At 43.3% G+C, this 24,713-nt stretch overlaps 2 protein-coding genes across 2 annotated transcripts; one reads left to right on the top strand and one right to left on the bottom strand.

The window, feature by feature from the left end:
* Positions 1 to 1,104: 1,104 nt before the first annotated feature.
* LOC130193542 (epiplakin-like) lies at positions 1,105 to 13,013 on the bottom strand. The gene is given in 3 exon segments (XM_056414062.1): positions 1,105 to 2,287; positions 2,289 to 7,537; positions 12,981 to 13,013. Coding segments are annotated over 2 exon segments (6,336 nt in total). The 5' UTR covers positions 7,532 to 7,537; positions 12,981 to 13,013; the 3' UTR covers positions 1,105 to 1,194.
* A 3,794-nt stretch (positions 13,014 to 16,807) lies between these two features.
* Positions 16,808 to 23,138, top strand: LOC130197688 (histone H2B 1.2-like). Its single transcript, XM_056420509.1, has 2 exons — positions 16,808 to 17,097; positions 23,093 to 23,138. The coding sequence occupies exons 1-2, from the start codon at positions 16,808 to 16,810 to the stop codon at positions 23,136 to 23,138; spliced, it is 336 nt and encodes a 111-aa protein (XP_056276484.1).
* The last annotated feature ends 1,575 nt before the right edge of the window (positions 23,139 to 24,713 follow it).

The following is a 24,713-nucleotide window of genomic DNA, read 5'->3' as shown; positions in this document are numbered from 1 at the left end:
TGTCCACCCTTCTTTCAGGTGGTTGGCACATGACCATTGATGAAGAAGAGCTAAACTCGGTTTGCTGCTCAATGATCGTCAGGATGGTTTCCAAGAAGCTTTCGATTGTGATTGATCCAGACTTATACTGCTGCACAAGCTCTCTCCTCTTCTCCTCAGTGATGTATTTGGAGTAGAGCAGATCCCATAGAGTCATGGTTGTTCCTTGGTATTTCCCTTCTGCTCTGGTTGTTGTTGTAGATTTCAGAATTAGTTTGGTTGCCTCATCAACAAAGAAATACAACTCGTCTTTCTTCGCAATCACCAGTAAGCTAAGGCCTGTGATGGGATCTGTGATACACCTCTCAACCAGTTGAAGATAGGTGAGATTCTCTTGTGTGTTGGGGTCAAAGAAGCCCTTTGTGTCGTCATCAGGGTCAGACAGAATCTCGTTCATCTCTTTGTCAAAGTATCCTCTTGTGTATGCCACCTGTACAGGTACCCTGTGACTGTACACTGGGTCAATTATGCCTCCAGTGGCAATTTGTGCTTCAAGGAGACGGATTCCATGAACTTTGACAATGAGATCTTTTTGCAAGGCCTGGAACAATGAGATTATGTCTCCAGTGTAGGGATCTTTGTATCCGGTAACTGCCCTTTCTGCTGAAAGCAGCTTGTTTTTCCACTCACTGCCAACCACTCCTTGAGCTACAGCTTCCTCGACAGAAAGTTTCTTGTTGTTCACTGGGTCGATGACAAAGCCGGTGGCAGCTTGGGCCTCCAGCAGAACCAGAGTGGTACCAGGAGTCAGCAGGCCTTTGCTTTTGGCCTGGTAGATGCTGAGGGTCTCTTTGGTAGACTGCAGGTACACCCTGCAATGCAGTTGGTCCCTTCAAGGTACTTACGCACCGATTCCATTTCACTTACTTCTGTCACTGTGATACTCCCAGAAGTAAGATTTTGTAGAGGTCTTCGTTGATGATTTTTGATTCGAGCAACTCGGCAGCAGTGACGTCCTTTCTGATTCCATGGAAGTGGTCAACGTCATTTGTCTCTGTGACTGTAGTGGTGATAGTAGTTTTCAGTGTGCTGCTGTCCACCCTTCTTTCAGGTGGTTGGCACATGACCATTGATGAAGAAGAGCTAAACTCAGTTTGCTGCTCAATGATCGTCAGGATGGTTTCCAAGAAGCTTTCGATTGTGATTGATCCAGAGTTATACTGCTGCACAAGCTCTCCTCTTCTCCTCGGTGATGTATTTGGAGTAGAGCAGATCCCATAGAGTCATGGTTGTTCCTTGGTATTTCCCTTCTGCTTTGGTTGTTGTTGTAGATTTCAGAATTAGTTTGGTTGCCTCGTCAACAAAGAAATACAACTCGTCTTTCTTCGCAATCACCAGTAAGCTAAGGCCTGTGATGGGATCTGTGATACACCTCTCAACCAGTTGAAGATAGGTGAGATTCTCTTGTGTGTTGGGGTCAAAGAAGCCCTTTGTGTCGTCATCAGGGTCAGACAGAATCTCGTTCATCTCTTTGTCAAAGTATCCTCTTGTGTATGCCACCTGTACAGGTACCCTGTGACTGTACACTGGGTCAATTATGCCTCCAGTGGCAATTTGTGCTTCAAGGAGACGGATTCCATGAACTTTGACAATGAGATCTTTTTGCAAGGCCTGGAACAATGAGATTATGTCTCCAGTGTAGGGATCTTTGTATCCGGTAACTGCCCTTTCTGCTGAAAGCAGCTTGTTTTTCCACTCACTGCCAACCACTCCTTGAGCTACAGCTTCCTCGACAGAAAGTTTCTTGTTGTTCACTGGGTCGATGACAAAGCCGGTGGCAGCTTGGGCCTCCAGCAGAACCAGAGTGGTACCAGGAGTCAGCAGGCCTTTGCTTTTGGCCTGGTAGATGCTGAGGGTCTCTTTGGTAGACTGCAGGTACACCCCTGCAATGCAGTTGGTCCCTTCAAGGTACTTACGCACCGATTCCATTTCACTTACTTCTGTCACTGTGATACTCCCAGAAGTAAGATTTTTGTAGAGGTCTTCGTTGATGATTTTTGATTCGAGCAACTCGGCAGCAGTGACGTCCTTTCTGATTCCATGGAAGTGGTCAACGTCATTTGTCTCTGTGACTGTAGTGGTGATAGTAGTTTTCAGTGTGCTGCTGTCCACCCTTCTTTCAGGTGGTTGGCACATGACCATTGATGAAGAAGAGCTAAACTCAGTTTGCTGCTCAATGATCGTCAGGATGGTTTCCAAGAAGCTTTCGATTGTGATTGATCCAGAGTTATACTGCTGCACAAGCTCTCCTCTTCTCCTCGGTGATGTATTTGGAGTAGAGCAGATCCCATAGAGTCATGGTTGTTCCTTGGTATTTCCCTTCTGCTTTGGTTGTTGTTGTAGATTTCAGAATTAGTTTGGTTGCCTCGTCAACAAAGAAATACAACTCGTCTTTCTTCGCAATCACCAGTAAGCTAAGGCCTGTGATGGGATCTGTGATACACCTCTCAACCAGTTGAAGATAGGTGAGATTCTCTTGTGTGTTGGGGTCAAAGAAGCCCTTTGTGTCGTCATCAGGGTCAGACAGAATCTCGTTCATCTCTTTATCAAAGTATCCTCTTGTGTATGCCACCTGTACAGGTACCCTGTGACTGTAGACTGGGTCAATTATGCCTCCAGTGGCAATTTGTGCTTCAAGGAGACGGATTCCATGAACTTTGACAATGAGATCTTTTTGCAAGGCCTGGAACAATGAGATTATGTCTCCAGTGTAGGGATCTTTGTATCCTGTAACTGCCCTTTCTGCTGAAAGCAGCTTCTTTTTCCACTCACTGCCAACCACTCCTTGAGCTACAGCTTCCTCTACAGAAAGTTTCTTGTTGTTCACTGGGTCGATGACAAAGCCGGTGGCAGCTTGGGCCTCCAGCAGAACCAGAGTGGTACCAGGAGTCAGCAGGCCTTTGCTTTTGGCCTGGTAGATGCTGAGGGTCTCTTTGCTAGACTGCAGGTACACCCCTGCAATGCAGTTGGTCCCTTCAAGGTACTTACGCACCGATTCCATTTCACTTACTTCTGTCACTGTGATACTCCCAGAAGTAAGATTTTTGTAGAGGTCTTCGTTGATGATTTTTGATTCGAGCAACTCGGCAGCAGTGACGTCCTTTCTGATTCCATGGAAGTGGTCAACGTCATTTGTCTCTGTGACTGTAGTGGTGATAGTAGTTTTCAGTGTGCTGCTGTCCACCCTTCTTTCAGGTGGTTGGCACATGACCATTGATGAAGAAGAGCTAAACTCAGTTTGCTGCTCAATGATCGTCAGGATGGTTTCCAAGAAGCTTTCGATTGTGATTGATCCAGAGTTATACTGCTGCACAAGCTCTCTCCTCTTCTCCTCGGTGATGTATTTGGAGTAGAGCAGATCCCATAGAGTCATGGTTGTTCCTTGGTATTTCCCTTCTGCTTTGGTTGTTGTTGTAGATTTCAGAATTAGTTTGGTTGCCTCGTCAACAAAGAAATACAACTCGTCTTTCTTCGCAATCACCAGTAAGCTAAGGCCTGTGATGGGATCTGTGATACACCTCTCAACCAGTTGAAGATAGGTGAGATTCTCTTGTGTGTTGGGGTCAAAGAAGCCCTTTGTGTCGTCATCAGGGTCAGACAGAATCTCGTTCATCTCTTTATCAAAGTATCCTCTTGTGTATGCCACCTGTACAGGTACCCTGTGACTGTAGACTGGGTCAATTATGCCTCCAGTGGCAATTTGTGCTTCAAGGAGACGGATTCCATGAACTTTGACAATGAGATCTTTTTGCAAGGCCTGGAACAATGAGATTATGTCTCCAGTGTAGGGATCTTTGTATCCTGTAACTGCCCTTTCTGCTGAAAGCAGCTTCTTTTTCCACTCACTGCCAACCACTCCTTGAGCGACAGCTTCCTCTACAGAAAGTTTCTTGTTGTTCACTGGGTCGATGACAAAGCCGGTGGCAGCTTGGGCCTCCAGCAGAACCAGAGTGGTACCAGGAGTCAGCAGGCCTTTGCTTTTGGCCTGGTTGATGCTGAGGGTCTCTTTGGTAGACTGCAGGTACACCCCTGCAATGCAGTTGGTCCCTTCAAGGTACTTACGCACCGATTCCATTTCACTTACTTCTGTCACTGTGATACTCCCAGAAGTAAGATTTTTGTAGAGGTCTTCGTTGATGATTTTTGATTCGAGCAACTCTGCAGCAGTGACGTCCTTTCTGATTCCATGGAAGTGGTCAACGTCATTCGTCTCTGTGACTGTAGTGGTGACAGTAGTTTTCAGTGTGCTGCTGTCCACCCTTCTTTCAGGTGGTTGGCACATGACCATTGATGAAGATGAGCTAAACTCGGTTTGCTGCTCAATGATTGTCAGGATGGTTTCCAAGAAGCTTTCGATTGTGATTGATCCAGACTTATACTGCTGCACAAGCTCTCTCCTCTTCTCCTCAATGATGTATTTGGAGTAGAGCAGATCCCATAGAGTCATGGTTGTTCCTTGGTATTTCCCTTCTGCTCTGGTTGTTGTTGTAGATTTCAGAATTAGTTTGGTTGCCTCATCAACAAAGAAATACAACTCGTCTTTCTTCGCAATCACCAGTAAGCTAAGGCCTGTGATGGGATCTGTGATACACCTCTCAACCAGTTGAAGATAGGTGAGATTCTCTTGTGTGTTGGGGTCAAAGAAGCCCTTTGTGTCGTCATCAGGGTCAGACAGAATCTCGTTCATCTCTTTATCAAAGTATCCTCTTGTGTATGCCACCTGTACAGGTACCCTGTGACTGTACACTGGGTCAATTATGCCTCCAGTGGCAATTTGTGCTTCAAGGAGACGGATTCCATGAACTTTGACAATGAGATCTTTTTGCAAGGCCTGGAACAATGAGATTATGTCTCCAGTGTAGGGATCTTTGTATCCTGTAACTGCCCTTTCTGCTGAAAGCAGCTTGTTTTTCCACTCACTGCCAACCACTTTTTGGGTTACAGCTTCCTCTACAGAAAGTTTCTTGTTGTTCACTGGGTCGATGACAAAGCCGGTGGCAGCTTGGGCCTCCAGCAGAACCAGAGTGGTACCAGGAGTCAGCAGGCCTTTGCTTTTGGCCTGGTAGATGCTGAGGGTCTCTTTGGTAGACTGCAGGTACACCCCTGCAATGCAGTTGGTCCCTTCAAGGTACTTACGCACCGATTCCATTTCACTTACTTCTGTCACTGTGATACTCCCAGAAGTAAGATTTTTGTAGAGGTCTTCGTTGATGATTTTTGATTCGAGCAACTCGGCAGCAGTGACGTCCTTTCTGATTCCATGGAAGTGGTCAACGTCATTTGTCTCTGTGACTGTAGTGGTGATAGTAGTTTTCAGTGTGCTGCTGTCCACCCTTCTTTCAGGTGGTTGGCACATGACCATTGATGAAGAAGAGCTAAACTCAGTTTGCTGCTCAATGATCGTCAGGATGGTTTCCAAGAAGCTTTCGATTGTGATTGATCCAGACTTATACTGCTGCACAAGCTCTCTCCTCTTCTCCTCGGTGATGTATTTGGAGTAGAGCAGATCCCATAGAGTCATGGTTGTTCCTTGGTATTTCCCTTCTGCTTTGGTTGTTGTTGTAGATTTCAGAATTAGTTTGGTTGCCTCGTCAACAAAGAAATACAACTCGTCTTTCTTCGCAATCACCAGTAAGCTAAGGCCTGTGATGGGATCTGTGATACACCTCTCAACCAGTTGAAGATAGGTGAGATTCTCTTGTGTGTTGGGGTCAAAGAAGCCCTTTGTGTCGTCATCAGGGTCAGACAGAATCTCGTTCATCTCTTTATCAAAGTATCCTCTTGTGTATGCCACCTGTACAGGTACCCTGTGACTGTAGACTGGGTCAATTATGCCTCCAGTGGCAATTTGTGCTTCAAGGAGACGGATTCCATGAACTTTGACAATGAGATCTTTTTGCAAGGCCTGGAACAATGAGATTATGTCTCCAGTGTAGGGATCTTTGTATCCGGTAACTGCCCTTTCTGCTGAAAGCAGCTTGTTTTTCCACTCACTGCCAACCACTTTTTGGGCTACAGCTTCCTCTACAGAAAGTTTCTTGTTGTTCACTGGGTCGATGACAAAGCCGGTGGCAGCTTGGGCCTCCAGCAGAACCAGAGTGGTACCAGGAGTCAGCAGGCCTTTGCTTTTGGCCTGGTTGATGCTGAGGGTCTCTTTGGTAGACTGCAGGTACACCCCTGCAATGCAGTTGGTCCCTTCAAGGTACTTACGCACCGATTCCATTTCACTTACTTCTGTCACTGTGATACTCCCAGAAGTAAGATTTTTGTAGAGGTCTTCGTTGATGATTTTTGATTCGAGCAACTCTGCAGCAGTGACGTCCTTTCTGATTCCATGGAAGTGGTCAACGTCATTCGTCTCTGTGACTGTAGTGGTGATAGTAGTTTTCAGTGTGCTGCTGTCCACCCTTCTTTCAGGTGGTTGGCACATGACCATTGATGAAGATGAGCTAAACTCGGTTTGCTGCTCAATGATTGTCAGGATGGTTTCCAAGAAGCTTTCGATTGTGATTGATCCAGACTTATACTGCTGCACAAGCTCTCTCCTCTTCTCCTCAATGATGTATTTGGAGTAGAGCAGATCCCATAGAGTCATGGTTGTTCCTTGGTAATTCCCTTCTGCTCTGGTTGTTGTTGTAGATTTCAGAATTAGTTTGGTTGCCTCGTCAACAAAGAAATACAACTCGTCTTTCTTCGCAATCACCAGTAAGCTAAGGCCTGTGATGGGATCTGTGATACACCTCTCAACCAGTTGAAGATAGGTGAGATTCTCTTGTGTGTTGGGGTCAAAGAAGCCCTTTGTGTCGTCATCAGGGTCAGACAGAATCTCGTTCATCTCTTTGTCAAAGTATCCTCTTGTGTATGCCACCTGTACAGGTACCCTGTGACTGTACACTGGGTCAATTATGCCTCCGGTGGCAATTTGTGCTTCAAGGAGACGGATTCCATGAACTTTGACGATGAGATCTTTTTGCAAGGCCTGGAACAATGAGATTATGTCTCCAGTGTAGGGATCTTTGTATCCGGTAACTGCCCTTTCTGCTGAAAGCAGCTTGCTTTTCCACTCACTGCCAACCACTTTTTGGGCTACAGCTTCCTCGACAGAAAGTTTCTTGTTGTTCACTGGGTCGATGACAAAGCCGGTGGCAGCTTGGGCCTCCAGCAGAATCAGAGTGGTACCAGGAGTCAGCAGGCCTTTGCTTTTGGCCTGGTAGATGCTGAGGGTCTCTTTGGTAGACTGCAGGTACACCCCTGCAATGCAGTTGGTCCCTTCAAGGTACTTACGCACCGATTCCATTTCACTTACTTCTGTCACTGTGACACTCCCAGAAGTAAGATTTTTGTAGAGGTCTTCGTTGATGATTTTTGATTCGAGCAACTCTGCAGCAGTGACGTCCTTTCTGATTCCATGGAAGTGGTCAACGTCATTTGTCTCTGTGATTGTCGTGGTGATAGTAGTTTTCTCTGTGTGGCCATTTTGCTTGGATTCCATCTTGTCCTATGTGTATAACACAAAGAACATACGCTTAAATCGGTTTAATAAGTTGAGACCTCTGCAACATTTTAAAGATATATTAGTGTAGTATTAGTGTTTGATAATATATGTTTACAGTGTTGGAATTATATGGCTAGGCTATATATTATGGGCATTTTTTGGAGGCTGTAATTTATGCTGCTGTTGAGTAGAGTTACACTGAGCTTGTGTATATAAAAGTAGACTATTTTCAAAGAAAAAAATGTTCAATTCAACAGCATCTCTGACATTCACCATCAAGTATAATGGACACCTCTAAACAGTTTCAACAAAAAACTTATATACAACCTAAATGCAAGTAGGATTATTTGCATCCAAATTTATGCAAATGTTTGTCTTATGCATATTATTTAGCATTTGCCAAGAGGTTTTGTAAAATGTATTTATTTTACATTTCTAGCTCTGTTTTTCCCACTTTTTGTTGACGAACGTTTAACGATATATCAAATCAAATGTTAGGATATTCGTCGCTCTTAAGATTACTGTGAAATCCCAGAAAAGCCACGGTGGGCATTCTTTTCATTACTTTAGCATTATGTTGTAGTTGGTTTGCCTCTTTTTATTCCTTCACACAGTGTTATGTTGTAAGCTTTACATGGTTGACCCTGTTTATTTTTAATGATGCACTAATAGTAAACCCTTGTTTTATTGTAGTACTAATTACTGATCTCCTCCATGTCTGCATATACTGGTTAAGACAAAGCTTGTCTGATTACACACTTATATTGTTTAATAATTAGCTTTTTGCACTATCCGCTATTTATAGTCTTTAGAAAAAGTCATAATTTAAGAACAATATAAGGTTTAAATGCCTACATTACCTAACATATCTGTAAACTAGGGCTGGGCAACGATTACAATTTTTAATCGCGATTAATCGCATGATTTCCCTGATTAATCACGATTAATCGCGATTAATCGCATTTGTATACGCAAAATCCAATAATTAATTCAAAAGTAGTGTATAGCGCACTTCTATTTTAAATGTTCTGCCATATGAATGAAAGTGCCATAACATTTGTTGTCCCTGTTAGAGTGAGACACCAGAAAACACTTTCAGTGCAGTTTGTCAATTCCTAGAACTTGACACTTATTTTCAGGGCTCTCAAGTGTCACGCATTGAGCGTGAGACTCACGCATTTCGGTCGTAAGTCACGCACTCCCGCCACACATCGTATTTCTCACGCTGAAAAAAACTCTCGGCTATTTAATGTTTTAATGTGCCGTAGCGCGCAAACATGAGCTGGCCGCGCTGCCCTCACCGTGGAGGAATCAAGCGCTCCCCTGGAGTTCTGCTGTGAGGAGCCACTTATCAGCCAATCAAAAAAAAGAAATGGGCTACACAATAGCCAATCAGAAAAAACCCCGTATCTGTTGTATCTGGGTAAGATTTAATCCAGCAACCAATGAAAATAAAGCATCCTGGAATTGCGCGTGACTGACTGATATCCGAAAATTTCGTTTTGCGGGGTCACTCTTGCCTGTCTTCAAAACTTGAGAGCCCTGTATTTTAAATGTACTGCCATATGAACTAAAGTGAAAAAGAGGACACTTCGTCTGGGGGGGGGGGGGGGGGGTGCTGAGATTAAACATCTCTCTTGTTCTGCCTGTTTTGTGATATACATGCCTAAAAGGTGCCTAATATTTCTAGACTGAAATAATATCGGCATTATAATTATTATAACTATGAGGATTTTTTAGTTGCCTATTTTGTGGAGCCCCTCAGGACGTGGTGCCCTACGCACAGCGCGTAGTGCGCTATGGGAGCGGCGGCGCTGGTAGTAGTGTATAGCATGCCGCACAAACAACAATGAACTAGTGGAGGCGGCGAGGTGCTCCGTGTTGCCAGATTGGAGATGGTGAAGTATCGTACCAAAGGCTCAAAATGGTTGTATTTGGAGGATAATTATCGTGTATCTGGCAACCCTGGGATCGGTCGACCAATGACTGTTCTCTATTCTGGGAGATACCATTTCCAAAACTTGTAAGGGGTAAATACTAGTTTATGAAAACCCAGAGAAACACAAATATCCGACGAAGCAAAATCCCGACGTTTTTGGAATCCCTGCCGGACGCATTTTTTAGGGCTCAAAAGCAGGACATGTCCGGGGAAAACTGGACGTCTGGTCACCCGATGTAAATGTAAATGTGATGTAGGTTTAATTATATTTTTACTCACTTCACTTAAAGCAAACAATGACCTCCTACAGTGCCTCAAAACCAGCTGGTACTTTATTACATCTATACCGTGGAAATATCATCACACTGTGATGCGTTTTGAGATATTATAAGGTATAACAAGTATGTGAATTCTAATAAAATGAATCAGTGAGTGACCATAAATTATTAAGTATTATAATACTTGACTGATTATTATTATTGTTATTATCATTATTATTATTCTATTTATTTAAAAGGGACCATGTACAGTTAAAACATAAATGTCACCGTTTGATGCACCGTACCAGATTGTAGCTTCAGCTAATTTGCATCTGTAGTCCCTTAACAGACCATAATAAACATAAACAATAACAAACATAAACCAACATAAAAACATCAACAAACAAAAACAAACATAAAAACAATAACAACCATAAAACAAGAACAAAACTAAAAAAATTAAAAACATAAAACTAGAACGGGCACTCGGTAGAGCGCATACCTTCGCATATCACAAGATTGGGCATTGAATTATGAACATTTTGGCATTAGTTTCATGCCAATTGGATATAAATGTATCGTGCTATGGTAAAAAAAAAGATGTTGACCTTTCCATGACCTTGACCTTGACCTTTGACCCGATTGATCCCAAAATCGAATCAAATGGTCCCCGGATAATAACCAATCATCCCACCAAATTTCATGCGATTCAAGAAGATTTTGACCTGTTCATGACCTTTGACCTTGAACTTTGACCCGATCCATCCCAAAATCTAATCAACTGGTCCCCGGATAATAATCAATCATCCCACTAAATTTCATGCGATTCGGTTCAATACTTTTTGAGTTTTGCGAATAACACGCATACAAATAAATAAATAAATACACGGCGATCAAAACATTACCTTCCGCATTTTCAATGCGAAGGTAACAAACAGTCCAGGATGAGAAACACTAAAACAGTATTTGTGCTAAAAAGAACACAACATGCACACAATGCGACACAACGCACACACAACGCCGTGTGCAACCGTATACGTCTTTATGAAATGCTAATTGTCATAAAGCATTATGCATATGTTTGAATAGTTGTCGTCATACCTATACAACCCCATAACCAGATTGTAGTATGAAATATGTATCATGAGTCAAACTGATTCTCCGTAACGTCGACGTGTCGAGCCTCGTTGGCTAAACACGGTTTCCAACCGTAACTTCCACCGAGCCAAGAATCTGTCAGAATGACAAGAAGGTTTTATTGTTTCCACTCAGCGGACCGACAGCCTCGTGTTCTAGAGAAATGTCCAACAACACACACTCAGATCTCTATCGTCACATTCCTGACTCGCTGAGATTATGTCGCTGTCATCGTGTGTCAACAGCTCCGAGGGAGAGGTCGGGCCGATCGGTGCCGCTGCTCGCCGTGCTGGTGCCCGAAGCAGAACTCCTTCATGATGCCCCCCCTGAGATAGGAAAGGGCACCCACGGCGAGGGGGGGGGGTTGGGGCCATCGTAACTTTTTTTGAGCAATTAAATATATCTCTTGTTCTGCCTGTTTTGTGATATACACAGGCACGTGCACAGACATTTTGGGGGGCAGGTGCTCAAACCCAAAAAAAAGGGCACCCATCGCCAAAATGATTTTTCCAAATTAAGGAGTTGGTTGCTTGCAACACTTGAAACACATTGTGTCTTGAGAAGACATGAGAGTTGAACAAAATGACATGTTTTCTATTAACAATTACAATTTATTTTCATTTACAAAATAATAGGAGCCAAAAATGCCATATAATAAACAACGTACTAACCTCGACCGTTCGGTCATGCCGGGAAATATCAAACTTCTGTAAAAACGTGATAAGGCCTCAATCTGATATTTCCCAGCATGACATCACTCTTGGTTAGTAAGAAGCTATTACAAGTGTTGTTTTTTCTTGCGTTTACTCTTTTCACCCTCTGCAATTACTCATACAAGATTGATCTTTGTAAAACTGGAACAGACAAAACGAAGAGAAACATACCACATAAAACAATGTGGCACATGGATAGCATGACACTGAGAGCTATTGTTAGCATAGTTTAGCTACTCTGTTCTAGCTGTGAATTATTGTGACATTTATAAAATGAATTAATAAATTCAACATACTATCGAAATTGTCTAAATGGCATTTTTAAAACAGATCTCTCTCTCTCTCTCTCTCTAACATGACGTCAGTAAACAGCTGGACTCACAAGAACTCCAATAAATGCCCCGACAGATATCCAAACACATTTGGGAGGACTTGATGACAGAGACTATTTTTTTTTCTTAAATACTTATTAATGAAGAAAAAAAGTGGGCTCCAGCAAAAAGGGCACTTTTCTCATCCAGGGCAAAAGGGCTGGTGCTTGAGCACCACTAGGGCTCTATCTGTGCACGTGCCTGGATATACATACCTAAAAGATGCCTAATATTTACGTCACATTGAAACTGCGGAAGGTTATGTTTTGATCGGCGTGTATTTATTTATTTATTTGTATGCGTGTTACTCGCATAACTCAAAAAGAATTAAACCGAATCGCATGAAATTTGGTGGGATGATTGGTTATAACCGGGGACCATTTGATTAGATTTTGGGATCGATCGGATCAAAGGTCAAGGTCACGGTCAAGGTCATGAAAAGGTCAAAATCTACTTTTTACCATTCTTATCCAATTGGCATGCAACTAATGCCAAAATGTTCATAATTCAATGCCCAATCTTGTGATATGCGAAGGTATGCGCTCTACCGAGTGCCCGTTCTAGTTCTATACTGAAATAATATCGGCATTATAATTATTATAACTATGATGATTTTTTTAGTTGCCTATTTTTTGGTGCCCCCTCAGGACTTGGTGCCCTACGCACAGCGCATAGTGCGCGTCATGGGAGCGGCGGCGCTGGGCACAATGTGTTGAGTCTTGTTAGAATCCTTCATGTGGAAAGCAAACATGCTCAGAGATAATCAGTGAGGAATGTTTTCTTTCCCCTTTTATCAGAAGGGAGTTGGCTGACAGTGCAGCAAACGCAATACATCATTTCTTCACTTTTTATCAACTCCCTCGGTCATGAGAGCACCGAGCTGCAGCTGGAACGGGACTTCTACTTTGGATTAAACGTGACCTTTAACCGAAAGGATTCAGCTTTTCATTGGAACTTTAAAAAAAAAATTTAAAAAATGATTGAATTTTTCAAATCACCGATCTTGAAATAGTATTTTTCTTTTACCTGATGTTTGAAGAAAAGGTCCAACCCCGGTTAGCCGTCGGTGTCGGCCGATGTATGAAGCGTTGGGGACCTTGATGAACTCCCAGCGTCTCAGCCCCGGTGCTCTGAGCTCAGCGGTCAGATATACAGCCGATCCAGCTGTTAAGCCCCGCCCCCTCCCAACGAACAACCTCCTGTCCTCTGCGAGGGAGTGCTTTGCACACTGAGCTCAGGATGCCAGAAATTCCTGCGGACTTCCTAAAAGGTCGGCCATTGTGCGGTTGGACAATAACAAGCGAGCAACTTAATCCTCTCTTACTGTGCTCCAGGTGTGCAGAGCAACCGACAACCACGTCACCGAAGCTCAGACAATGAGCTGTAACTCGTGTCCAATGTACGTCTCACAGATGGCTCTGGGTCGAACACAGGGGTCGAGGCCCTCTTTATCTTGTATTGATGGGCGGTCAGTTATTTCTCTTTTACACGCTGTAAGTAAGAAGCGACGTAGATGATTATCTTCCTTATCTCACCGGACAGATTGTGACAAGCCGGATGCCTCGGTGATTACAGCGGGCTTTGTCTGTGTGTACGCGTCTCCCTCAGGTTTAGCAGGTTCTCCACTGTGAACTAGCAGATACACGACTGTGTGTGTGTGTGTGTGTGTGTGTGTGTGTGGGTGTGTGTGCGTGTGTGTGTGACACCCTTCACTGGAACCATTTTTGATTAGTTGCATAAACCAGATGGTGAGACATTAGTCACATTGTGTTGATGCCATATCTCTGACTAACGAGTCGAAACATTTTCCCAGGTGTAACCAACGGCAACAGGTGACATCAGCGTTCCACTCAATCGAGCGTGAGAACATTTCGAATTAGGGTCTCGGGAAAATAAATCACCCTCCGTCGCATTTTGCGACGAAGTCACGAGGAAGCCGTGAAGACTGCGTGCTGGATCCTTCATGTCGGTGAAAAAAAAGAAGGAACTAGAACGGGCACTCGGTAGAGCACATACCTTCGCATATCACAAGATTGGGCATTGAATTATGAACATGTTGGCATTAGTTGCATGCCAATTGGATATAAATTGACCGCGCTATGGTAAAAATAAGATTTTGACCTTGTCATGACCTTGACCTTGACCTTTGAGCCGATCGATCCCAAAATCTAATCAAATGGTCCCCGGATAACAACCAATCATCCCACCAAATTTCATGCGATTCGGTTTAATACTTTTTGACTTATGCGAATAACACGCACGCACGCACGCATACAAATACACGGCGATCAAAACATTACCTTCCGCATGTTCAATGCAAAGGTAATAATGAGCACCGAAGGAAGACGCTTCTCCCAAAAACCATAAAATAGAGCGGAGTGCTGTTCTATTCTGTGCATTCAAATGTCTCATTAGCTTTTTTTTCGTGGCCCATGACTGTGGGTTTCTATAAAATAAGATGGACCAACTTGATCGTAAGTGACTCGGCGTATCGCTAACAATAATAAAACCATCTGTCTCAATTTTGCATGAAAACACCGGCCTTAATTCTTCTTCAGAAAATACAACTTGTTTTACTCATGAATGAACTCTTATTTTCAAAGAATTAAGATTATTTTGCAGAGCCCAAAATCACAAATTTCAATCCGTACACTTCCGACATCCCATCCCATCGGATCAGGAAGTCAAAGCTAAAGTCCGTAACCTTTTGGTTTCCTTAATAATTGCTTCATAAAATAATAAAAGCATCTGCCGACTAATCAGATCTCGCGTAGGAGCTGCAGGGCGTGGTCCCCTGGAGCTCTTGAGCACACGTATAGGACGACTCCACCTTTGAGCAACCGGACGGATAACCTCCTCCAGGGATCGCGGGGCAAGTTCCTCTGACATTTAGTTTGTTTGCTCTAAGGGCGAAAAAACAAAACAAATTTTTTCCTTTGTAGATCTTCAGTAATTAAATAGATCTTCTCTGACAGCTACGGTTTAAAGGTTGATTGAGTGCAGGAAGAGACGAGATCTCACTTGCAGTTATGAATTGGGATGGTTTTAGTGATTGAATGACTGTCAGCCAAAATCGTTTGGCATGACTCATCAGTTAGTGGGAACTAAGTCAAATAGGCCGTGTGCCGACAAAGCTCTCACTGACTGTATGTCGACAGGTCGGATTAGGAGGACGTCTTTGAGCTCACACGCCGACCTGGAGTCGTGTGTTAGACTTTGTGAGGTAACACACACACATATCGAGGGTTGCGGTGGATTAACATGGAGTCAGATCTATGGGGTCAGATCTATGGGGTCGGATCTATGGGGTCAGATCAATTAGGTCAGATCTATGGGGTCAGATCTATGGGGTCGGATCGCTGGCTGTCGAGGTGGTGCCCAGCGAATAATGTGGGCTACGTAGACAACTGGAAGACTTTCTGGGGAAAGCCTGATCTGATGAGGAGAGACGGCATTCATCCCACGTTGGACGGAGCGCGTCTCATTTCTGCGAATATGACCAAGTTGATCACCGGACTTAATCCATGACAACCCAGGGTTCAGATCAGGAACCGGGAGCAGAGTTGTAGTTTAACACCCTTCTCTGCTCTTCCATTCGAGCAGTTACCCACCCATGACTCTAGAGTAGAGACTGTGTCTGTCCCACGGCCACTTCAATTAAATAAATCAAAAGTAAGCAGAAGAGGAGTCGTACACAATAACCTTATACAAGTTAACACCATTATTTCAGCAGTGCAACAAAACAGGTCTATTAAATGTGGTCTCCTAAATATTCGATCTCTGTCATCTAAAGCTGTGTTATTAAATGATTTAATATCAGATAATCACATTGATTTATGTTGCCTAACTGAAACCTGGCTGAGCCATGAAGAATATGTCTGCCTGAATGAATCGACTCCTCCAAGTCATATTAATACTCACATTCCTCGAGGCACCGGTCGAGGAGGTGGAGTAGCAGCCATCTTTGAATCGAGCCTATTAATTAATCCTAAACCAAAATTACACTACACCTCATTTGAAAGCCTTGTTCTTAGTCTTTCACATCCAACCTGGAAAACACTACAGCCAATTCGATGTGTGATTCTGTACCGGCCACCAGGTCCATATTCAGAGTTTATATCTGAATTCTCAGAATTTATATCAAGTTTGGTTCTTAAAACTGATAAAGTTATTATTGTAGGAGATTTTAATATCCATGTGGATGTTGATAATGATTGCCTTAGTGCTGCATTCATCTCCTTGTTGGACTCGATTGGCTTCTGTCAGAGAGTACAGAAACCCACTCACAGCTTTGGCCATACGCTTGATCTTGTTCTTACTTATGGCGTTGACATTGAGCATTTGAACGTCTTCCCACAGAATCCTCTTCTGTCAGACCACAACCTCATAACTTTTTAATTTATACTACCGGAGTGTACTCCGTTAGTCAAAAGTTTCTACACCAGATGTCTAACTGACAGTGCTGTAGCTAAATTTAAAGAAGCGATTCCTTCTGCATTTGATTCAATACCAGGTCTCAATATAACAGAGGACTCCTGGTCTAACTTTAGTCCGTCCCAGATTGATCATCTTGTTGACAGTGCCACAGGCTCTCTGAGAATGACACTGGACTCGATAGCCCCTCTGAAGAAGAAGACAGTGAGGAAGAGGAGGTTTGCTCCCTGGTATAACCCTCAGACCCGCAAACTGAAGCAAACGTCACGAAAGCTTGAACGCATATGGCGTTCAACTAATCTCGAAGAATCCCGCTTAGTTTGGCGAGATAGTCTTAAAACTTATAAGAAGCCCCTCCGTAATGCCAGAGCAGCCTATTACTCATCAGTAATAGGCTCACTCCGAAAAATCAGTCAATCATGCCTGAAGCCAGCGTCAAAGCGCCCAAGAAGGGCTCCAAGAAAGCCGTCAATAAGACCGTGACCAAGACCGGCAAGAAGAGGCGCAAGTCCAGGAAGGAGAGCTACGCCATCTACGTGTACAAGGTGATGAAGCAGGTCCACCCCGATACCGGCATCTCCTCCAAGGCCATGGGCATCATGAACTGCTTCGTGAACGACATCTTTGAGCGCATCGCCGGTGAGGCCTCTCGTTTGGCTCACTACAACAAGCGCTCCACCATCACTTCCACCATCACTTTCCTGAGAAAGCTTCGATCCTTCAACGTGTGCAGCAAGATGCTGGAGTTATTCTACCAGTCGGTTGTCGCCAGTGTGCTGCACTTTGCCATTGTCTGCTGGGGGAGCAGCATCGGAGCCGGTGACACCAGCCGTCTTAACAAACTGGTTAGGAAGGCTGGCTCCATCATCGGCTGCCAGCTGGAGCACCTGGAACAGGTGGTTGAGAGGAGGTCGTTGAAGAAACTGGTGTCCATATTGGACAACGGACCACCCTCCACCACCTCCTACAGGGACAGAGGTACTTTCTCAGGCGTCTCCTCACGCTCCGCTGCCACAAGGAGAGATACAGGAGAACATTCCTGCCGACGGCTATGAGGCTCTACAACAGTTCACCTCTTGCCAGATCACCCTAACCCTTCTTATATTTTGTGTTTTGTTTTTTTATTCTTGTGTGTTGCTGCTACTGACTCGACAAATTTCCCCTTGGGGATTAATAAAGTATATATCTATCTATCTATCTATCTATCTAATAGAAAAAAATAAGAACAACCCCAGGTTTCTCTTCAGCACTGTAGCCAGGCTGACAGAGAGTCACAGCTCTGTGGAGCCGAGCATTCCTATAGACCTCAGTGGTAATGACTTTATGAACTTCTTTAATGAAAAGATTTTAACTATTAGGGACAAGATTAATAATCTCTTGCCCTTAACCAGTGCCAATCTGTCCTCAAGTGGAATGGCCTTGGAAACCGCTGTATGCCCTGGTGTATATTTGGAGGGCTTTTCTCCCATCAACCATGACCAATTATCTTCAACGGTTTCTACTTCGAACACGTCTACCTGTCTCTTGGACCCCATCCCGACGAGGCTGCTTAAAGACGTTTTGCCTTTAATTGGCGGCTCTCTATTAGATATTATCAATGTGTCTCTGCTAACAGGCCACGTACCACACTCCTTCAAGGTGGCTGTTATTAAACCTCTCCTGAAGAAGCCCACTCTGGATCCAGAGGTGTTGGCTAACTACAGACCGATCTCTAACCTCCCCTTCCTCTCCAAGATCCTTGAGAAAGTGGTCGCAAATCAGTTGTGCGACTTTCTACATCATAATAGTTTATTTGAGAAATTTCAATCAGGATTTAGAAAACACCACAGCACTGAGACAGCACTGGTGAAAATTACAAATGACCTCTTAATGGCAGCAGAATAAAGGACTCCTCTCTGTCCTGGTCTTGTTAGACCTTAGTGCTGCATTCGACACCATTGACCATGACATCCTGTTACAGAGACTGGAGCAGTCGATTGGCATTTCAGGCACGGCACTAATTTGGTTTAAATCCTATTTATCAGATCGATCTCAATTTGTATTTATAAACGATGACGCCTCGATAACCACCAACGTTAATCACGGAGTTCCACAACGTTCTGTGCTTGGACCAATTTTATTTACCTTATACATGCTTCCTTTGGGCAATATTATCAGGAAACACTCCATAAACTTTCATTGTTATGCAGATGATACTCAACTATATTTATCGATAAAACCAGAGGAGAGCAACCAACTCGGTAAAATTCAAGCATGTCTTAAAGACATTAAAACATGGATGACCTGCAACTTCTTGATGTTAAACTCAGACAAAACCGAAGTAATTTTAATCGGCCCTGAGCACCTCAGAGATCAATTATCTGGTGATGTGGTTTCTGTAGACGGCATTGCCCTAGCATCCAACACCACTGTAAAGAATCTTGGCGTTATCTTTGATCGAGACTTGTCCTTTAACTCCCACGTAAAGCAAATCTCAAGGACTGCATTCTTTCATCTACGTAATATTTCAAAAATCAGGCACATCTTGTCTCAAAAAGATGCAGAAAAGTTGGTTCACGTTCGTTACTTGAGACTGGATTACTGCAACTCCTTATTATCAGGCTGCTCTAATAAGTCTCTTAGGTCCCTCCAGTTGATCCAGAATGCTGCAGCTCGTGTTCTCAGTAAAACTAAGAAAAGAGATCACATCACTCCTGCACTAGCTGCTCTGCACTGGCTCCCAGTAAAATCAAGAATCACTTTTAAAATTCTTCTCTTAACGTACAAAGCCTTGATTGGTGATGCACCATCATATCTTAAGGAGCTTGTAGTACCATATTGCCCCACTAGAGAGCTACGCTCACTAAATGTGGGACTACTTGTAGTTCCTAGAGTCTTAAAAAGTAGAATGGGAGCCAGAGCCTTTAGTTATCAAGCTCCTCTTTTATGGAACCAGCTTCCAATTTCAGTCCGGGAGGCAGACACAGTCACCTCGTTTAAGAGTCGACTGAAGACTTTCCTCTTTGACAGAGCTTATAGTTAGGGCTGAATCAGGTTCACCTGGTCCAGCCCCTTGATATGCTGCTATAGGCTTATAGCTGCCGGGGGACGTTTAGGATGCACTGAGTACCTATCTCCTCTTTTTTCTCTCCTTAAGGATGAATTTTCATCTCTCAATCACACGTTACTACATCTGCTTTCTCCCCGGAGTCCTTTTGACTTCACGTCTCATGGGGTCATCGGACCCTATGAGACGGCATAGATCCTATCTGCTGATGGATCATCGAGGTCTGGGTCGTGGAATTCCTGCTCCTGACTACGCCACTGTCCTGTTGAGACTCCGCCCACTGTTGAGACGCCGTCCACTCCTCCTCCCCACCGCCATCTGCCTGATGGATCGTGGAGGTCTCCATCGTGGAATATGCCTACTATGAACTATTCATACACTCTGTCATATTCATTGAATGTATTTTAACTCTAAATCTGTCCTTCTGTACACATGACATCTATTGCACCTGTCCATCCTGGAGAGGGATCCTCCTCTGTTGCTCTCCTGAAGGTTTCTTCCCTTTTTTTCCCCCTGAAGGGTTATTTGGGAGTTTTTCCTGGTCCGATGTGAGGTTTTGGGGCAGGGATGTCTATGTGTACAGATTGTAAAGCACTCCGAGACAAATTTGTAATTTGTGAAATTGGGCTATACAAATAAACTGAATTGAATTGAATTGAATTGAATCTATGGAGTCAGATCAATTAGGTCAGATCTATGAGGTCAGATCTATGGGGTCAGATCTATGAGGTCAGATCTATAGCGTCAGATCTATGTGTATATATATATATATGTGTATATATACACATATACTGTATGTGTGTATATTATATATATATGTGTATATATATGTGTGTATATATATGTGTATATATTAGGGCTGTCAATCGATTTAAAAAAATTAACTAATTAATCGCACATTTTGAAATTCATTAATCGCGATTAAAAGTTTTTTTTTCTTCTAAAGACAATCTTCTAAATGAACGAGTAATCCCTTCAGACAGCGTGTATTTTAGACACTTGTTTAATTGTATTCTTTTTTAAAGACAAAACTTCACACAGAGCTGTGTTTTCAAAGAGGCTCCTACCTATAAAGTGTCAACGAGGTATTTAATATCGTGGATGTAGAGGCGGTCGGTAGAATTAATGCGCATTATTCCTTGTGTCACTTTCAATGATTTTATTGTAGCACAGAAAATAAAGTACAAACTCTTTAACAGAAAATAAACCGTCTTAAATCTAAATGCGGCTCGTGCGGTGCGATCCGTGCGTTGCGGTGAGGTGCAGTTAAAAACAATTTCCCTTCCGCTCTCAAACAAAACACAGCTGCCGGCACTCAGGTGCCGGCCATTTATAATTGCGTCATCAAAACATGACCAAAACTAGAATGGGCACTCGGTAGAGCGCATACTTTCGCATATCACAAGATTGGGCATTGAATTATGAACATTTTGGCATTAGTTGCATGCCAATTGGACAAAAATGTATCGTGCTATGGTAAAAAATGAGTTTGACCTTTCCATGACCTTGACCTTTGACCCGATTGATCCCAAAATCTAATCAAATGGTCCCCGGATAATAACCAATCATCCCACCAAATTTCATGCGATTCAAGAACATTTTGACCTGTTCATGACCTTTGACCTTGACCTTTGACCCGATCGATCCCAAAATCTAGTCATCTGGTCCCCGGATAATAAACAATCATCCCACCAAATTTCATGCGATTCGGTTCAATACTTTTTGAGTTCTGCGAAAGATTTTGACCTGTTCATGACCTTTGACCTTTGACCCGATCGATCCCAAAATCTAATCAACTGGTCCCCGGATAATAAACAATCATCCCACCAAATTTCATGCGATTCGGTTCAATACTTTTTGAGTTCTGCGAAAGATTTTGACCTGTTCATGACCTTTGACCTTTGACCCGATCGATCCCAAAATCTAATCAACTGGTCCCCGGATAATAAACAATCATCCCACCAAATTTCATGCGATTCGGTTCAATACTTTTTGAGTTCTGCGAAGATTTTGACCTGTTCATGACCTTTGACCTTTGACCCGATCGATCCCAAAATCTGATCAACTGGTCCCCGGATAATAAACAATCATCCCACCAAATTTCATGCGATTCGGTTCAATACTTTTTGAGTTCTGCGAAAGATTTTGACCTGTTCATGACCTTTGACCTTTGACCTTTGACCCGATCGATCCCAAAATCTAATCAACTGGTCCCCGGATAATAAACAACCATCCCACCAAATTTCATGCGATTCGGTTCAATACTTTTTGAGTTTTGCGAATAACACGCATACAAATAAATAAATAAATACACGGCGATCAAAACATAACCTTCCGGCATTTTCAATGCGAAGGTAACAAACACAGGTAAACACAAATCATATTATGGCTTCTACACTCCGGCCCCTAATTGACCGGTATAGGGCAATTAATACATTTATACATAGGAAGCCTATTCTTAAGAGTCCTTATTGACAATATTGTCACGTGTCCATAGAATTTCAAAAAAGTCACACAAAAAAAAGTAATCCATTTAGTTCCAATAGTCCATCTTGGGAAACAAGTTTAGAATTTCAACGAAAAGTTATTGGGGGGGGGGGGAGAAGAAAGAAGAGAGAAAAGAGAAAAGGTTTAACTAAAGTCCTTTCAGGGGTCAGAATAAGAAAAGGGCAAAGGGACCCGTCTCATCATGTCTTGTAGAAGGCACAGCTTTGTGATGGGCCTCTCTAAGGTGCCATGTTGTGTCCTGATCTTGACCCGACGTACATGTCCTCTTTTGTCCGGAAAGATTTCTGTGATTCTGCCCATGGGCCAGGAATTGCGTGGTGAGCTTTCATCGATGATCAGCACTATGTCTCCATGCTTTAGATTACTTTGAATCTAATTCCATTTCTGTCTCTCTTGGAGCAATGGAAGGTACTCTCGTGTCCAGCGTTTCCAGAAGAGATCAACTATGTATTGGATCTGTTTCCACCTTCTTCTGGAATAGATATCACTTTTGTCAAAGAGTCCGAGTGGAAGAGTCGGCATTCGCTTCATTTGAAGTAGGTGGTTTGGTGTTAGAGGTTCTGGATCTTTTATATCCTGAGATAAGACTGTGATGGGTCGGTCATTCATGATTGCCTCCACTTCGCATAGAGCTGTTTGGAGACTCTCGTCATCCATGGTCTGTTCCTTTGTGATGGAGTAGAGGATTTTTTTGATTATCCGGATGAGCCGCTCCCATACGCCTCCATGATGAGGACCGTAGGGTGGATTGAATGTCCACTTGATACCTTCAGCGTGCATCGAATGCTGGATCTTACTGAGGTTAAGGTGGGTAAGTGCTTCTCGAAGCTCCCGTTCTGTCCCAACGAAATTTGTACCGTTGTCAGAAACAATCTCCTTCACTTGGCCTCGTCTGGAGATGAATCGTCGGAGTGCAGAAATGCATGAGTCTGTATCCATCGAGTAGGCCATCTCCAGGTGTACGGCTCTGCATGCAAGGCACGTAAACAAGGCTCCATACCTTTTCACTCTGCTGCGGCCACGCTTGACTTCTATGGGACCAAAGTAGTCCAGTCCAGTGTGGGTAAATGGTGGCAAGTCAGGTGTTATCCGGTGTAGAGGTAGGTCGGACATTTTTTGTGTCATTGCTGTGCCATGCCATCTTCTGCAGAGTACACAATCCTGTGTTATCCTTCTCGCGGCAGAATTTGCTCTAAGGATCCAGTATTTTGTTCTGAGTTTTGCGATCATGTCTTCAGTGAAACATCAGATTAGTAAGAAAAGGTGTATTAGAGACCCCATTGGTCCTGTCATCTTTAACATTGAACAGCAGCAGAACCAGTGGCCTTGGTAAACTGACAAATATGTCACATTAACCCTCTGGAGTCTGGGGACATTTTCTCGATTTTTAAATTCACCTTTTAAAGGCTTTTGTACATCCCAGTGTTTCTCCCACCATTCTATCAGGGTGAGGCCCCGCCCCCCTGTAATGTTCTCTATAGCGCCAGATTACAGCAGAAGTAATGTACGGTTCTTTCCTTAAAGACGTCTTTGTTCTTTTATTAAACTAAACGTCTTGTTGGTCGTCTCTACAACAGCATGTCATTCTGTCTCGACGTGTCGTTCTCTCTTCTCAGCTCTCCGTCTCGCGCGCCGCAGAGCTCCATGCCGGCGTGTCTGCGCGCGCATCGGGCGGAGAAGAAAAAAAAGTCACCTGCACCTTCCGCCCCGCGTCACCGACACGTCGCCCTCTGCTTCTCTGTGAATATGGAGGAGCAGACGGGAGGAAGGAGGCGGACTGCCGCGGCTTGACACTCAGAGGAGTGCAACAACTTCAACGACACCGGAAGTAAACAAAGTTGCGTTAATTGCGTTAAAATATTTTAGTGCGTTAATCGCGGGCAAATTAATTGCATAGATTAACGCGTTAACGCTGACAGCCCTAGTATATATATATATATGTGTATATATATGTGTATATATATATACACATATATATATACATATATATACAGTATGTGTATGTATATATATATATATATTTTATTCCAACCCTGACTACTACTTACTGACGTCAAGAGGAACACGTTTTCTCTCTTCTGTGATTCTCATAATCTCACTGAATATGTGCAGAGTTTCGCTCCTGATTTCATGATTTATTGTTTCAACAATCGCAAACCGCAGTGAGGACCACGCTGTTGTATTTACTTAATAAACAGCGTTAATGTAACCACGAATAGATTAAACTTGAAAGTGCTAGATCACACAGGCTTTATCTAGATTACACCGCCACAGCTTTTACAACAAAACCTCACATGGACACGAGCCAATGCAGTTGTAATATTTTAACATTTACTGGGCAGACTTCCTGAGTACACCCACTTAACTCTCACTCACGTACGCTCGGCTAGATTTTGGAAAGGTTGCGTGTTTCTCAAGGTGATGACCAACAGTACCGGTGTTCAGTCATCGGGCCAAGAGACACACCCACACACACAGGAACATGTTGCACTGAGAGGGTGTGTCCTGTGTTCAGTGATTATTTATTCATCCCTATTGACATATTCAGAAGACACAGAGCATCGTCGGCCGTTATCGGGAGTTAATGAATCTCAGAGCAATATTTACTTTAATCCAAGGTTCAAGGTTCAAGGTTTTTTATTTGCCATCTGTGCCTAGACCAGCAGTCCAGACACATCAGAATTATTTTTGCAGGGTTCTCCGAGTCAACAGAGGTACAAAACAAACACACTATAATAATAATAATAATAGTAACCAGAATAATAATAGAA

This window comes from Pseudoliparis swirei, chromosome 1 (genome assembly GCF_029220125.1).
Source record: "Pseudoliparis swirei isolate HS2019 ecotype Mariana Trench chromosome 1, NWPU_hadal_v1, whole genome shotgun sequence".
NCBI lineage: Eukaryota > Metazoa > Chordata > Actinopteri > Perciformes > Liparidae > Pseudoliparis > Pseudoliparis swirei.
Note: the sequence above shows the minus strand (reverse complement) of the source record. Positions and strands in the feature narration are given on the sequence as shown.

What these genes read in the sequence shown, in the direction of transcription:
- LOC130197688 (XM_056420509.1), top strand. Translation starts at nt 16,808, where the DNA reads ATGCCTGAAGCCAGCGTCAAAGCGCCCAAGAAGGGCTCCAAGAAAGCC. An exon ending in ACCATCACTTTCCTGAGAAA is followed by an intron (nt 17,098 to 23,092) that starts GCTTCGATCCTT and finishes CATCTTCTGCAG; the next exon opens with AGTACACAATCCTGTGTTAT.